Source organism: Neovison vison, chromosome 8 (assembly GCF_020171115.1).
Source record: "Neovison vison isolate M4711 chromosome 8, ASM_NN_V1, whole genome shotgun sequence".
Classification (NCBI taxonomy): domain Eukaryota; kingdom Metazoa; phylum Chordata; class Mammalia; order Carnivora; family Mustelidae; genus Neogale; species Neogale vison.
In genome coordinates this window covers 123,781,755-123,797,818 of record NC_058098.1, presented here as the reverse complement: position 1 = coordinate 123,797,818, position 16,064 = coordinate 123,781,755, and the positions used below count along the sequence as shown (strand labels likewise).

General features: G+C 47.3%; 1 protein-coding gene across 1 annotated transcript in view; it reads left to right on the top strand.

Moving 5' to 3' along the window:
- DRC1 (dynein regulatory complex subunit 1) overlaps positions 1–16,064 on the top strand; it is a 42,201-nt gene that overhangs the window by 13,706 nt on the left and 12,431 nt on the right. Inside the window, exons 3-8 of the mRNA XM_044261932.1 lie at positions 1,939–2,051; positions 3,871–4,054; positions 4,654–4,791; positions 5,738–5,824; positions 6,493–6,615; positions 13,429–13,568. Of these exons, the coding sequence (XP_044117867.1) occupies positions 1,939–2,051; positions 3,871–4,054; positions 4,654–4,791; positions 5,738–5,824; positions 6,493–6,615; positions 13,429–13,568 (785 nt within the window). The remainder of the gene's footprint in view (positions 1–1,938; positions 2,052–3,870; positions 4,055–4,653; positions 4,792–5,737; positions 5,825–6,492; positions 6,616–13,428; positions 13,569–16,064) is intronic.

Here is a 16,064-nt window from a genome sequence, read left to right as displayed (position 1 = left end):
AGTGACCTGATATTCAGCAATTTTGTCAAATTCTCTTGTCAATTCTAATAGTTATCCTGTGGTCTCTTTTGTTTGTGTGTTTATTTTTTTTACATATGTAATCATATCTGAAAACGACAGTTTTATCTTTTCCTGTGTCTGTTGGTCTGTTGGTGACTGTAACATTTTCAGTTTTCCTTTGAGTCTGAAATACTTGGTTCAGAAATTTCTGATGTTCGCATTGTCTGAGCAGAAAATAGAAAACTGTTCAAAAACTACTGGAAGGCCTTTACTTCCTTAGGCATGTAAAACCATTTGATACAAATGCTACAACTGTAGCCATTTTTTAAAAAGTCTGGCGTACCTCTGGATATCGGGGTTAAGGGCTTCCATTCTGTATTCATTAAAACTGCTTTTCCAAGTGTCCTTAGGAGGGTGAGAGGAAATAGAATTTCTGATTGTTTCAGTGACTCCTTCATACGGGGAAGCTTATAGCTTCTTTGTTCAGAAACAGTCCGAGAGCCGGAGAATTTGTAAGTTCCAAAACAGACTTAGAAAAATGTAGGCACAGCCTAAGGGTACCTGAATTTTTGGTTGAAATCCTGTCATTGCCCAAAGGTCAGGAGTGAAGACACTGATGTGGAATTCAAGGAGGGATTTATTTATTTGTTTACTTACTTATTTATTCAAGATTTTATTGATTTGAGAGAGAAAGAGAGCAGGAGCGTGAGCACATGAGATGGGGGAGTGCAGAGGGGGAAGCAGACGCTCTATTGAGCAGAGAGCCCGATGTGGGACTCGATCCCAGGACCCCAAGATCATGACCTGAGCCGAAGGCAGATGCTTAACCGACTGAGCCACCCAAGTGCCCCCAAAGAGGGATTTAGAAAGGGGGGCACCAATAGCAAAATTGTTGAGCCATTAAGGGAGGCAGCGGTGGAGCCCGAGTGTCTGGAACAGAAGACGCCATGTAACAGTAGCTTAAACAACACAGAAGCTTATTCCTCTGGCTTCCTCAGTAGTTCAGAGCATCAGGACACTGTCCAGGGCTGATGCGGCAGCTCCTCGATGTCGGGGACCTCATCTCCTTCTGCCATTCCTTCGGTGGCTGCATGTGCTCACCGTGTCATACCAGAGCACCACACGCTGGCCCCGGAGAAGGGGGGGATGCGGCAGCAGAGGACAGGCCTTTTCCCTTCAACGCAGGAGTCAGAAGGGGCACACGTCACTTCTGCTCAGGTTCTGTCGATCAGACTGTATTCTAGCTGCCAAGGAGTTTGGGAAGTTTATCCATCTTGGTAGGTCCAATGTCCAGCTAAAATTGGGGATCCTGTTACTTGGGGAGGAGGAGGGAATGGATGTGGGAGGATGGTCGCCATTGTCTCTACCTCACCTCTCCCGCTGAATTCTCAGAAAAGCGCCTGGTGGTGTCAGTCACTTGGAGGGTCTACAGGGCGAGTGCTGAGATGTGCCTCGGGTATCTGCCAGTGTGCTAGCCAGCTGGTCCCTAGTCTAATGAGAATAAGCCACAGTACCTCCAGAATCACATGTGCTATTAAATCATAAGTTCTGATATCATATCCCCAATATCCTGATGGAAAAGGATTGTCAAGTACATGCTACTCTTAAGGGTCTGAAGGTTGCTTTTGATTCCTGCTTGGCTGGATAGAACAGCTATAGACAGCTGTGCAAAAGGTTTCTAACTTCATAAATTCTTTTTTTTTTTTTTAAAGATTTTATTTATTTCAGAGAGAGAGAGAGTGGCGAGAGAGACCATGGATGGGGGTGGGGGGTGGGGAGAGGGAGAGGGAGAGGCAGGCTCCCCCGCTGAGCAGGGATTCCGAAGCGATGTGGGTCTCGATCTCAGGACCCCGGGATCAGGACCTGAGCAGAAGGCAGACGCTTCACCGACTGAGCCACCCAGGCTCCCCTCTAACTTCATAAATTCTTTGTTTTCAGAAATTGAATAAACTGCTGCTCTGTGGCACTGAGTTGGTGACAAATATCCAGGTGGCTACAGATATCAGAGAGATCCACAGGAGAGTGGAAGAAGAGGAGATCAAGCGTCAGAGGTGGGGAAGCCCCGCTCTGCAGGGTGGATGTGAGGACGTCTCTTCCACGGGCCCCCAAAGTCTCCCCAACCGTTGGAAAGTGGCTGCGTCAGAGTCAGTCCAGCAGAATCCCCTTAATGCCCTTTAGGAATGACTCTCCTCCTTCCCTCCCTGCTTTCCTCCTTTCTTCCCCCTGCCTCCCCGTGGCCATTTTAGCTCATCTCCGCAAGAGCACGGGGTTAACAATGTTTTTAGGTGTTCAGCGTAAGGAGTTCCTTCAGCACCTTTGCTAGCTTTACCAGTAGGCGACTGGTGATTTTATTCTTGTGACTTCCCACGGTCTGCCTTGGGCTGTACCTAGAAAGAAATTGGCTGATTTCCCAGCCACGCCAAGGAGGTAGGCTGTTTCCGATGACCACGGAGGAAAAACTGAAGGTCTTCAGTGGCAGACGTATAGGATAAATTGGCAAGATGACCTGGCTGTTGTTTTTCATTTTTTGAGGCCAAAAGTCAAGTGAATTAATGTGCTCTGTGCTCTAGCTCGGAAGGGAGGCAAGAAGGAGAGAGGGGAGTGTGAGTTTAAGTTGTGACTCCTGTCCTGTAGGGGTTGGCACTCTTGTCGGGAGGCAGCCTCCTACAATGACAGTCTGTGAAGGTAGGGAGAGAGTCCTGGCGTATGTCCTAGTGGCCGTTCTTAGGGGGGACCTCACCTCTCGTCCTCAGGCTTCTCTTCAGGCTGGTTCCCTCCTCGGTACACTTCATCACAGAGTCTCTTTTGGAATTTCTGGAAAGGCCATGCCGATTTTCCATTCCTTAATGGTGGAGTTGCCCTATTTTCGTGGCTCCCTGTATTTTTTTTTTATAATTTTTATCTATTTTTAAAAATTTCTTTTCAGTGTTCCAGAATTCATTGTTTATGCACCACACCCAGTGCTCCATGTAATCCGTGCCCTCCATAATACCACCACCAGGTTCACCCAATCCCCCCACCCCCCTCCCCTCCAAAACCCTCAGTTTGTTTCTCAGAGTCCACAGTCTCTCATGGTTTGTCTCCTCCTCCGATTTCCCCCAACTCATGTCTCTCCATCTCCCCATGTCCTCCGTGTTATTCCTTATGCTCCACAAATAAGCAAAACCATATGATTATTGACTTTGCTTGACTTATTTCACTCAGCATAATCTCTTCCAGTCCCGTCCATGTTGATACAAAAGTTGGATTTTTATCCTTTCTGATGGAGGTGTAATAATCCCTAGTATATATCGTATGGCCCCCTGTATTTACTGATTTGGGAGAGGAACGGCCACACACCTGAAGTCATGTCGATAACCAGAAACAATAATATGGGTACCCTTTGTTGAATGACTGCTGTGCCAAGCATCATCTCACCTAACCCTGGGAGGAGCCGTAGGAAAGTAGGTGCTTTCATCCTCCCTCTTACGGAGGAGAAAAATGCAGCTTGCTGTGGGTCATGGACTTGTCTCAAGTTGAGAGTCCGTTAGTGGCAAAGTCAGGCCTTGGTCACTGGAGTCGTACAGCTTGTCGCGGAAGTATGTGACAGACTGTTGATCCGTACGTGTGTGTGCGTGTGTAAGTAGGTATAGCTTTAAGGTCCATATGCTTTTGTTATGGGTCACCTTGTTTATTTGGTCTCCTTGCTTCCAAGCACTGCTTAAGCTAATAGAAGATTCCTCAGAGGCTGGTTTGGTTCTGAGCGCGTGGTGCGTGGGAGCAGTGCTTGAGGCCCGGGCTTGGTATTTCAGACTCTCCAGAACCGGCCTGCTTCAGCAGGAGACGGCTTCCCCAGCTTGGCTGGCATGGCCACTGTGTTTGTATCCACAGACTCGAGAAGCTGGAGAACGAAGTCAAGACCAGCCAGGACAAATTTGATGAAATCACTGCAAAGTGGGAGGAGGGCAAACAGAAGAGAATTCCCCAGGACCTGTGGGAAATGCTCAACACCCAGCAGGTGCACTGTGCTGGGCTGATCGAGGACAAGAACAAGCTGATCAGCGAGTTACAGCAGGCGAGACTCCCGGCCCCCGACCTTGCTGCATGGGCTCAGGCTGGGGGATTTGACTGACTTATTGGTTTGCTCTTCCTGAATGGAAAAATGAGGAGGAGTCACTTCATGACTCAGATTATTGCACAACTCAGGCAATAAATTCAACCACAAGGAAGAGCTTTGCAGAAATCTGAGAATTATTGGTGACCTTAGAAAGATGCATGCTCGTAGCCAATGCTGTGTCAGATTTTATGTTTTCAGTTAAGGAATGGCATGTAGTCTGCAGTGGATAGAGTCCCGTGTTGGATCCTGGATTGCCATTGCTCCGCTGGGGGGCTGTAAGCTGCCTGGGAGCTTATAAAGAGGTTTACAGCAAGTAGTCACGGAGGGTTTGATCGCCGGCTGCTGTGTCCGGCTTTGCCCCTAGCTGAGGCCACTGTGCTCCATCCGCCTGTGCTTTCTCCCTGGCATCCTCAGATTCTTCCAAAGTGACTTTCTCTGTGTATAGCTGTGTATTCCTAGCATTCACAGATACTGAAGAGTGAGGTCCTGGGGGAGTGCGCTTGGTACCTCTTCCCTCGGTCTTATTTGGTGACCAACTTTTGGTTGCTCTTCTCTAGGAGTTGAAAACAAAAGATGACCAGTATGTGAAGGATTTGAAGAAGCAGTCAGATGACATCTGCCTGCTGCTGGAGAGAATGGAAGAACAAGTGAAGCACATGATGAAAACCTTCCGCCAGGAGCTGAATTACATTGAGGTAATGGTGTGGTAGAGCTGCCTTCTGCCCCGGGGGCAGCCCCTGAGGAGGGCCAGGTCGGCCCTGACTGACCCAGGTGTCTCATCCTGTGATGTCAGCCCCTTCATTTGTTTACCCATTCATGCACTCGCCCAACAATTACTCATTAAGCACCTACTATGTGCCGGACACCGTCCCAGGGGCTGTGGATACAGCTATGAACTAAACAAAGTCCTCGATGAGATCTGTATTCTAGTAGGAGACAGCTAGACAATAAACAGATAAACTACTAAATATATAGTTGGACAGGTGGTAATAAGTGCTTTGCAAGAAAATAAAACCACGGAGGGATAAGAAGAGTGGAGGAGAGGGGTGTGTGTGAGCTGTTTTTTTGTTGTATTTATGGCAGCTGGGGGTGGGAGCATGGGAAAACAGGTTCAGGAATCAATACTTTAAATTCAAATGAAATGTTAAGGCTTGACACTGAGACTGGCCTTTCCAGAATGGAAGAGAGCCAAGAGGAGTCCCACTGTTTTGGATCATTATAGACTCCTTTCTGCATTCCTTGGCCTACCTCTTGTGAGCAACGCGTTCCTTTGTTTTGTGGGAACCCCAACCATGCAGCAGCCCTCGGCATGATTGAAGCACATGCTGGGGCTTGCCCCGTCACTTCACCCAGGGCCCTGGCCTTCCTCCAGCTCCCTCCTCTGATGTTGGCTGAGCCACAGGGCACTTGGCACATTTCCTCTCAAAATTTGTGGGAAGTCCAGACTTCATAACACTAATTTCCACACAACTCCTTCTGTACCCCTTTGGTTGTATGAAACTTGGCAAGGTTGCATTTGGATTTGACTTGGACTGTCCAGTTGGTACATGGGCCCTTGTGTAATTACTTATGAGTTTTTTCCTGCTGTGGAACCTGCCCAATCTAAACAGACACTAGAGCTCTCTTCTTTCTTGGTTGTAGAAAGCATTCGAGGTAGAACGACAAGAAATGCTGGCCAGTAATAAGAAGAAATGGGAGCGGGCCCTGCAGGCTCACAATGCCAAAGAGGTGAAGGGGCGATGGGTGTGGAAGGGGGTGGGGGACGGGGAGCGGGTGGGGAGGATGTGTCAGGGGTGCTCCGTGGAATCTGGGGCCATATCTGCTGTGACTGAACTCACTGGCCTTTATGTATCTTGGGGAGGATTGCCATGGCAGACATTTACTACTCCACTTTGTGGTTAGTCCCTGCTGCTCCTGATGGTGACATTTGCTTCTAGTGGCGGTGAATACTACCTTCCTTTGCAGCTCGCTGGAGTTCCTGTGGTCCTGCCCCTCTCTTTTTTGTTCCCAGGCTTCTACCCCAGCCACGGATGTTTGTGACTCAGAAGATGTTTTAAAGGATGGGGGTATCACTTTACTTCAGAGACATAAAGAACAAAGAAACAGCTTGACCAAGAGCCAGTGGGGTTTTTTTGAGAAATACAAATGTCTGACCACGGGGCCCATGGCTAGTTTCTTAATGGAGCAATCCTCTTGGAGTTTTTCAAGTAAGGAGGCTCCTGAGTATGGTAAAGGATACAAAACTTTGGGGCCCAGGAGATGCTGAGGGCTGACTGACTCCCTCCAGACCCTGACACTTGGAGACCCTTCACTGGGTCACGCTGGTCAGGCCACCCGAAGGACTGTGACAGGGCAGGGACAAGGCTGACTTTCCTCTTGTCTTCCTGTGCCTTCAGCTGGAGTATCTTATGAACCGCATCAAGAAGGTAGAGGACTATGAGAAGCAGCTGAACAAGCAGAGGGTATGGGACTGGGAAGAGTACAACATGATCAAGATCAAGCTGGAGCAGGATGTGCAGGTCTGACTTGTTGCTCGGCGTCTGGTGGCAGTTTCGTCCTTGGTGACTGCCCAGAACATTCTAGAGTTAGTCCCTTCAACAGATACATATTTTTTATCTGCTTTCTTTCAAGCGATCATATCTGAAGGAACTCATGGACAAAACATATGGGGAAGAATTCTTTCTTTAATAAATCCTGGAGGGCTGCCAAGAGGCAAAGCAGGAAACCACGACCTGAGGAATCACTGGGAGGATTATGACTTTAGCCAAGCAAAGGGAAGGTATCCCCAGGGCAAGCCACCATCTAGTGAGTGAACAGGCACTTAAGGCACAGTGTCTCTGATACTCATATTAACACAGAAAGGAGGAATCAGTGACCACATTTTTTTTTAAAGATTTTATTTATTTATTTGACAGAGAGAGATCACAAGCAGACAGAGAGGCAGGCAGAGATAGAGAGAGAGGGAAGCAGGCTCCCCGCTGAGCAGAGAGTCCGATGCAGGCCTCGATCCCAGGACCCTGAGATCATGACCCAAGCCGAAGGCAGCGGCTTAACCCACTAAGCCACCCAGACGCCCACATTTTTATGCCAGGAAATAGGCTACTTACCTGGCAAATGGTAGGCCCTGGATTCAAATCAGCTCTGTCTGGCTCGGTAGCCTGCAATGTTCCTAATATTCCAAACAGTCTCTGGCTGATGGTTGGACATCGCAGTAAGGCAGATTCCGACTTGCCGTCAGAAAGAACTAACTCACTCACTCCCTTCTTTCCTTCCTTCTGCCCTCCCTCCCTCTCTCTTTCTTTCTTTCTAGATTGATTTATTCGAGAGAGATCGAGCTCTGGTGGGGCAGAGGGAGAGAATCCCGGGGGGACTCTGTGCTGAGCATGGAGGCTGACTTGGGGCTCAGTCTCATAGCCCTGAGATCACAGCCTGAGCCAAAACCAAAAGTCAGACACTTAACAGACTGTGCCACCCATGCGCCCCAGAAAGAACTTTCTAATAGAACTATCCGATGTAGAAAAGGGTCATCCCACAGAACAAAGAGTGTTCTATCTCATAAAGTATTCAAAGGCTGCCTGACTGTCGGTCTTCAATGCTGAGGAAGGATTCTCCCAGTGGAAGGTTAGATTTTCTGGTTTGTGAAGTTCTTTCCAAGCCCAGGATTCTGTGCTTCGTTAGTTTAAAAAAGCGCTCATCTCTAATTACATGTAGGTGTGATGTAATTAGCTCTTAATGTTTCAGCACAGGCTATTCACTTCAGTCTCTGTCTAGAAAAACTTGTTAGACTAAAGCTTTTGCACGTAGCCTGTGATGGAATTTCAGGACCTACTACTCTTGTGCTTAATGTGACAAGGTGGCATCAAAGCCTCTCCAGACTACCAATATTCTTACCGGTCTTGAGACTTTTCCTGGGCCTTTCTCATAGTAATGTCATGGAAATGAGAGTCACTGACGAAGAACAGTGGGCGTCTGGGAGCGCAGTGCTGCGTATGTGGGGTGTGTACATGGCATTTTTAATGAAAATGGCTATTGTTAAGCTTTCTTTCATTATTTTGGTTTTATGATAATTTATGGGACAAAAGGACACACCACTGGCCTCAAACAGTGAAATAATGGAAACCCATGTTCTTTCATCTGTGGTTTTGTTTTTCCTTTTGCGTTGAGAGCACGTAACACAAGATCTACTCTCTTAACACATTTTTAAATATACAATAACAGCATTGTTACTCAAAGACCTTCTGTTGTAACTGTTAGATCACCAGAACCTATTCATCCTACATAACTGGAACCTTGTGACCTCCGCCCCAAAACCCCCTCTTTCTCCTCCCCCAGGCTGTCTGCTTTAGATCCCACATACAAGTGAGACCAAGCAGCATTTGTCTTTCTGTGTCTGGCTTATTTCACTTAGTATAATGTCCTCTGTGTCCATCCCTATTGTTGCAAATGGTAGATTGTCTTTTTTTAAGGCTGAGGACAATTTCGTGATATACCACATTTTCTTTCTCCATTAGTCCACTGATGGACACTTAGATTGTTTCTATCTCTTGACTGTTGTGAATATGCTGCAATGAACAATGGAGGGCAGACATCTCTTCAAGTTGCAGATCTCTGTGCCTTTAGATCTATAGCCAGAAGTGGGATTATTGGATCAAAGGGTAGTTCTATTTTTTATCTTTTGAGGAATCTCCATACTCTTTCCAGAGTGGCTGCACCAATTTGCATTCCCACCAGCGGTTTCCTTTTCCACATCCTTGCCAGCACCTGTTGTTATTGTTTTTTTGACAATAGCTATCCTAAGAGGCATGACGTGATATCTCATTGTAGCTTTGATTTGCATTTCCCTGATAAGTAGTGACATAACTATTGGTCATTTGTATGTCTTCTACTTGGGTAGTTGTTTATTATTATTATTATTATTAATTTTTGCCTTTGAGTTGTAGGAGTAGAACCTCACATTCTTTTTTTTAAAATTTTTTAAATCAAAAAAATTTATTTATTTATTTATTTATTTGACAGACACAGATCACAAGTAGGCAGAGAGGCAGGCAGAGAGAGAGGAGGAAGCAGGCTCCCTGCGGAGCAGAGAGCCCAATGCGGGGCTCAATCCCAGGACCCTGGGATCCTGACCTGAGCCGAAGGCAGAGGCTTTAACCCACTGAGCCACCCAGATGCCCCAAACCTCACATTCTTAATTTAATCCTCAAATGCTTGAACACGTCAAAAAATTCTGGGATGTGGGGAGATTTTTGGGGGTAGGAGGTGATGGAAGACTAGGGAGGTAAGGAGAGCCTGAGAACCTGGGAGACCCACATCTCCTGGCTTCCCCTGTCCAGTTGGACTGCCCATCGAATGTGGGTATGTAGGAGGCATACAGATGGAGATATTCAGAGCAGGGAAATGTGTGCAGTTCCCGTGTTAGAATGGAAACCAGGAGTATACTGTACCAAATTACATTTTAACTTGAAACAGATAAATCAGGGATTGCCATATTGCCGTATGCAGGGCATTTTTGTAGATAAAACTTGATCATAATGCCCCTTACGTATACTTTCATTAGATAGTAAAGTTCAATAACATCGATTTTGTCAAGAAGATACAGTATGCAGCTTAACATCAAATTTGGTCTTCCTAAGTAATTCATAGCACTGTATCAGTTCTGAAATATACAACTAAAATTTTTGCAAACCACAAAAATATGAAGGCTCCAAATACACAGATTTGATTTGATGGGTAAAGTACAAGAAATAAAAAAGCGAATGAATACTTTCCAAGTGCTTACTGCCAGTAAGGTGACATAATTGATTAGCAAAACGAAGCCTATAAACATTATGCCCTAGAGAGGGATTTTTACCACAGCCCCCCATCGCCCCGGCCCCAAATAACACTACTAGAAACACTTAGTGCTTGATGCAGGAAGCAAATATATTTTTTTACTTTGGGTCCTACTTGTGCTTTTAAAATTGTAAAATGGTTTAGTTCAACTTCAGGAACTGTTACCTTTAATACCAGAATATTAATCACAAAACAAGTCCAAGTTACTTATTTAACAAACACCATGAACTTAACATTGTGCAAAGCACAAAGATAAACAAGGCACAGGTCCTGAGAGCAGAGGTGAAGGGGCCCAGTAGGTTCTCCAAGTCAGCCCACAGGACAAGGGGAAAGGCTGTTTTAAATTTCCATTCTGCTTGGGACAATGATGGCAGCTGGTTTTCTGGAGGTTGTGGGGCAGGAGATGGCGTGGAGAGTGGCTGCGGGGAGGCTCATACTGTTGCAGGAAGAAGGGGAAGGTAGGATCAACACCCACAGCCCCCACTACACAGAAGGCCTTTCGTGGCAGGTTAGATTGTAATCTTTGTAAATTATTCACAAAAACCATCACGATGTTTCATGGTTAGTCTTGGAAACATGAAGTACAGCTTTGCAACAGTATCTTTGGATAATTAAAGAATAAGGGCGGACAGTTAACAAAATTAGTTCTGCAAGTTCATTGACAACACTGCCAGTAACTCCCAAGGGGCATCGTGACTGAGGAGGCCGTAGGGGTCTTGGACCAGAGCCGGGGTGACCGAGCAGCTGATCTGGGATCCCCTAGAGATGGAAAGCCCACAGTGCGTGTTGCATTACTAGTCCTTCCATGTGTCAATCTCCTAGGACCATATTCTGGCAAAGAGCAGGAGCAGGTGCGTTCCACAAAAGAAAATGAAATGGGCTAATAAATAATTAACCAGGAGCGCCGGCAAAGAAATGCAAATTAGAACCGGCAGGTGACATGTTTCTTTGTTTGTTGTTTTGCCTATAAAATCAGCTCAGATGTGAGTTCTTTCAGGGCACAAAGGAAAAGACATGACCTGCTTACTAATTTAGCTCAGAGTTTTGTGAACTGTGTTCAGCCAGGTGAGGTATGTGTGGTGGTTTCACAAAACTCACAAAAAAAGTGAGTCAGTGATTTTTTTTTTTTTTCCTTTCAAGATGTATCGTGCAGGAAAAATAGAGAGTGGGTTTCCGTTGTGAGTATTATCTAATGATTGGACTTCAGGGGTGAAATTTACATGAACACTCACTGCTAGAACTCACGTGCTCTCACTTCCATATAATTGTAAAAACTATCCCATGGCCAAAGTTTGGGAAATGCTGTCTTAGTGACAGGGGCTTATTGCAAAGCTATGAGAAAAAGGAGGTCCCGACATCCTCAGAGCAAACACCAGGCACCCAGGGTCTCAGCTCTTCACTGTTGTTCCAAATCAGAGCAAATCCAGAAAGCATGCATACCTTCCAGATTATCTCCATCCAGCGAGGAGCTTTTCTGCTGGACTTTGTACTGAGCGACCTCCTAGGTCAGTGGCCTTCTCCATGTCCAGGGCTGGTCACATGTGAAGCAGCTGGGCTGGTTTTATTTGGAACACGGGGGCACAAACCATTGTGAGATACCTACCCACAGTGGAGATTTAGAACTCTCTGGAATAGTTAAACAGGGTGCTCTTGACTGATTCTCTCAGTTATCCATGCCAATGCCTTGTTCTCTGCATCACCTCTTGTCCAGTTACTGTCCTGAGGATAGTCCGGAGCGGGGAGGGGACGCTGCCTAGATTCCCTATCTAAGCTGATTCCTTAGCAAGGCCCTGTAGCTGCGTGGAAGGGGATGGGGGAAGGAGGCTTGGAAGAGTGCCACATGTCACATGCCCCTGCCTGTCAACCTCTGATTACACTTAATTGCATCGTCTGTTCGTCTGTTCCTGCATTTCCACTCAGGAAAGGTGGGAGCAAGCTTGCCTCTATTTGCCCTGTCTCTAGCCCTGTCCTGCTCTTGACAAAAAAATTTTTTTTTTACCCACAGTCAGCATGATCTGTCTTCTTCCCTTCCCTCTTTCCTCTCTTCCTTCCTTCCTTGGATTTATTATTTTAGTGAGAGAGAGAGAAAGAGAGAACATGAACGGGAAGAGCAGAGGGAGAGGAAGAGAGAATCCCAAGCAGACTCCATGCTGCGTGCAGAGCCCGACGTGGGGCTTGATCTCATGACCCTAAGATCACAATCGGAGCCGAAACCCAAGAGTCAGATACTTAACTGACTGTGCCACCCAGGTGCCCCCAGAGTGATCTCTCTCTACTGCCCTACTGCTCTGTCAGCCTTTTTTTTGAGCATTCCCTGCCTCACACCTCATACCCAACAAAGCTCGTGGTTTCCCCAAAGCACCTCACTCCCCTTGCCCCTCTGGACCTCTGTCCCCTGAGGCGTCCCCATGAGCGACTCCTCCTCATTTTCCAGGTCTCAGACATGCTGGTGCCCACTGTTTGGGGATACCTGCCTGGCCTTCAAGGCCATGAGCGTCCCAGGCTACCCTGTGCCTCTTGTCACTGGTGCTTGTCGATCTGTCCCTCTCCTAGATAGGGCCAGACTGTGGCTTTTTCAGCAGTGTTTTCTCAGCAGCACCTGGAAAAGTGTCGACATAGAGCAGGCCCTCAGATCAGTATTTGGTGAGTGAATGAATATAGATAATGGAAATCCAGAAAGAAAGGATGGTCATGTCTAGCGTCCTTTAAAATGAACACCATCTGTTAAACACCAGCACAGCCGGTTGGAGGTCAGAGCAGGGACACCTCTGTGGCAACAAGAACTTGTGTTTCTGCTGGGGCCATGTGTATCTCCCCATGAGGGTCTGGTGCACAGCACCGGATCGGGCCAGACTGGAAGGCTCCAAATGCCATCTCTCCCAGGCTGTAGGGACACAGGCTTTAAGCTTGCAGCAGAATGATGGATATTTTCTGTAAAGATTTTATTTATTTATTTGTGAGAGAGAGAGGGAGAGGGAGAGGGAGAAGCAGACTCCCCATTGAGCAGAGAGCCCAATGTGGGACTCAATCCCAGGACCCTGAGATCATGACCAGAGCTCAAGGCAGACCCTTAACTGACTGAGCCACCCGGGCGCCCGAATGATGGATATTTCTTCTGGTTGGCCTTTCATTTGCCCCTAATGACAGATTTTTTAAGAATTCAGGGGCAGGGACGCCTGGGTGGCGCAGTTGGTTGGACGACTGCCTTCGGCTCAGGGCGTGATCCTGGAGTCCCGGGATCGGGTCCCACATCGGGCTCCCAGCTCCATGGGGAGTCTGCTTCGCTCTCTGACCTTCTCCTCGCTCATGCTCTCTCTCACTGTCTCTCTCTCTCAAATAAATAAATAAAATCTTTAAAAAAAAAAAAAAGAATTCAGGGGCAGGCACTTGTCCCTCCGGCTCCTCTGACATGACTCCAGAACGAAGAATCGGGGACCCTCAGGTACGACCGATGATACCGGGGCCAGTGAGTATCATGACTTTTTAAACTTCAACGGTAGGTTCTTGAGCAGCAGCTTCAGCAGATGAAAGCAACTTACCAGCTAAACCAAGAGAAGCTGGAGTACAACTTCCAGGTGCTGAAGAAGAGGGACGAGGAGAGCACAGTGATTAAATCTCAGCAGAAGAGGAAGATTAATCGGTAAGCGGGCCTGCAGCCCACCAGCCCCTTCCACGCGGACCGTGGGGATGGGATGCGTTCTCCTGTTCTAGAGGAGTACGAGCTGCTGAAGATATGACAAATCTTATTAAAAGAGGTTTTTTTTTTAAGATTTTATTTTTCTATTTGACAGAGATCTCAAGTAGGTGGAGAGGCAGGCAGAGAGAGAGAAGAGGAAGCAGGCTCCCCACTGAGCAGAGAGCCCGATGCGGGGCTCCATCCCAGGACCCTGAGATCATGGCCCAAGCCAAAGGCAGAGACTTTAACCCACTGAGCCACCCAAGTGCCCCCAAAAGAGGTCTTTTTGGGGAAAAAATAATGCTTTCTGCTGCCTCACCACCTTCCCCATGAGTGTACTGCAAAAAGTCTGTCTCCAACCCCCTGTTCTGTGTGGTTCCTCTTTCCCACCTCTGTAGTAATTGTTCATTTCTTTTGTTTCTTCTAGAATTTCTTTAACCACATACAAGCAAACACAGATAAATGCTTTCACCCCCGTCCCCGCCCCCGGTCTGTTTTTAGACCAAGTGATAGCATTCTATACACACTGTTCGGTGTCTTTGAATGTTTCCATAGCAGTTCATCCAGAGCTGTGGCAGCATCTAATGTCCCTGTGGATGGCCATTTAGACTGCTTCTAATCTTCCGCTTTTGCAGATGACACAGAGCCGGTGCCCACGCCAGCATCCCACTTTGCATTTGCGTGGAGCCGGCTATAGAGTAAATTATCCACTTGCTATTATTACAGAAGCAAGACTGTGCATTTTAGAGAAGTAGGAAGTACCACACGTGGAAGTAAGATAAAAACATAAAATCAGGGGCACCTGGGGGCCTTCGTCAGTTAAGCGTCTGCCTTCGGCTCAGGTCATGATCCCAGGATCCTGGGATCGAGCCCCAAATCAGGCTCCCTGCTCAGTGGGAAGCCTGCTTCTCCCTCTCCCACTCCCCCTGCTTGCACTTGCTTTCTCTCTCTCTCTGTCTCTCTCTGTGTTAAATAAATAAAATCTTAAAACCCATAAAAACACCATATGCCTACCAGCAAAGATCAAGTGTGTAGTGTGTCTCTTTCTAGATCTCTCCTTTCTCTCTCTCCGTCTCTCCATCCATCAGTGACAGCCACACATCTGTACAGTTTGTGAGGCGCTCTCTGGGAAGGCTTCCTGAAGAAGTGAAATAGTGAAGGGGGAGGGATGGGAATTTTCCCGAAGAAGTGAAATAGTGAAGGGGGAGGGATGGGAATTGGTGAAAAGGAGTTAGGACTCCAGGATGGATGGGGCCAGAGCCAGGAATGACGGGTGGGGCTGAAGGCAAGGTAGTAGGAAGCCGAAAGTTCCACATTTGATGAAAGAGACTGCACTGTGGGAGGGGGAGGTTGGTAGGACGGGAGGTGAGCACAGGTATGTGAGGCAGACCTTGAGTTTGATCCCAAGGGCCGAAAGATGAGTGACCTCAACCCCACCGTCCCTTCCCTGGCTCTTCCCTTTGACTTTAAGCCTGCACAGTTTCCCTTACCCTGAAAACCCGTTTATCCAACCCTGCTGCTCCTATGTGAGGCCAATTCCTCCTCTTCTTGATCACGTGGCCATTTTCCTCTCACCACCAGCCCCGCACTTCACCTCCAACACTCCTGATTTGACCTCTGACCCCAGAACTGGCCAGCTGCTTCCCTCTGTAGGTGATCAGTGATGTCCTTCTAACCAAACGACCATGGCCCTTACTCAGGTCTCATCCTGTTGTTACTGGCACCAAATCTCAGAACCTTTCTTCTTTGGCTTTCATGACTCGAAAATATTTGCTCTTTTTTCTCAGTGTATTCCTAATTGGCTTCCTTTGATGGTTCTGCTTTCTCTTGCCTGATAAGATATTCTGGAAAGCATCTCTTCCCTTTGCTTTATATTTTTATTTCCAGCGACCCTCTACACCGGTCTCATGGCTTTGAATATGATCTCTTTTTTCAAAAAGTATTTTGTTTATTTGAGAAAAAGAACATGAGTGGGGGTGGAGGGAGAGGGAGAAGCAGGCTCCCCACTGAGCAGGGAGTCCGACTCGGGACTTAATCCCAGGACGCTGAGATCATGACCTGAGCCGAAGGCAGAGGCTTAACCGACTGAGTCACCTGGGTGCCCTGAATAATGACCTCTTTCTCTATGACTCCCAGCTACATGTCCCTTAATCAACCTCACCTCCTCACTTTATCTGGGACTGCTGAAAGACATTTAAGCTTGGAGAGTCGCTGTCACTGCCAGGAGACAAATTTTGAAACCTGGCTTGCCTACCCTCCCAGTTTTCCCATCCTCCACCTCTGTTCCCTCCATCTCTAGCTTCCAGCCAGTCCTGGAGGAGGGGACGTTTTGGGGAGCCTCCCCTTACAGCCACCTGTCCTGTCTACTTCCTGTCTTGATGCCTTGCCCCGACCTGCAGCATGCACCTTGAGTTGATTTTTGTTTTATTAGCTTCTATGGTTAGATGACACATAGAAACC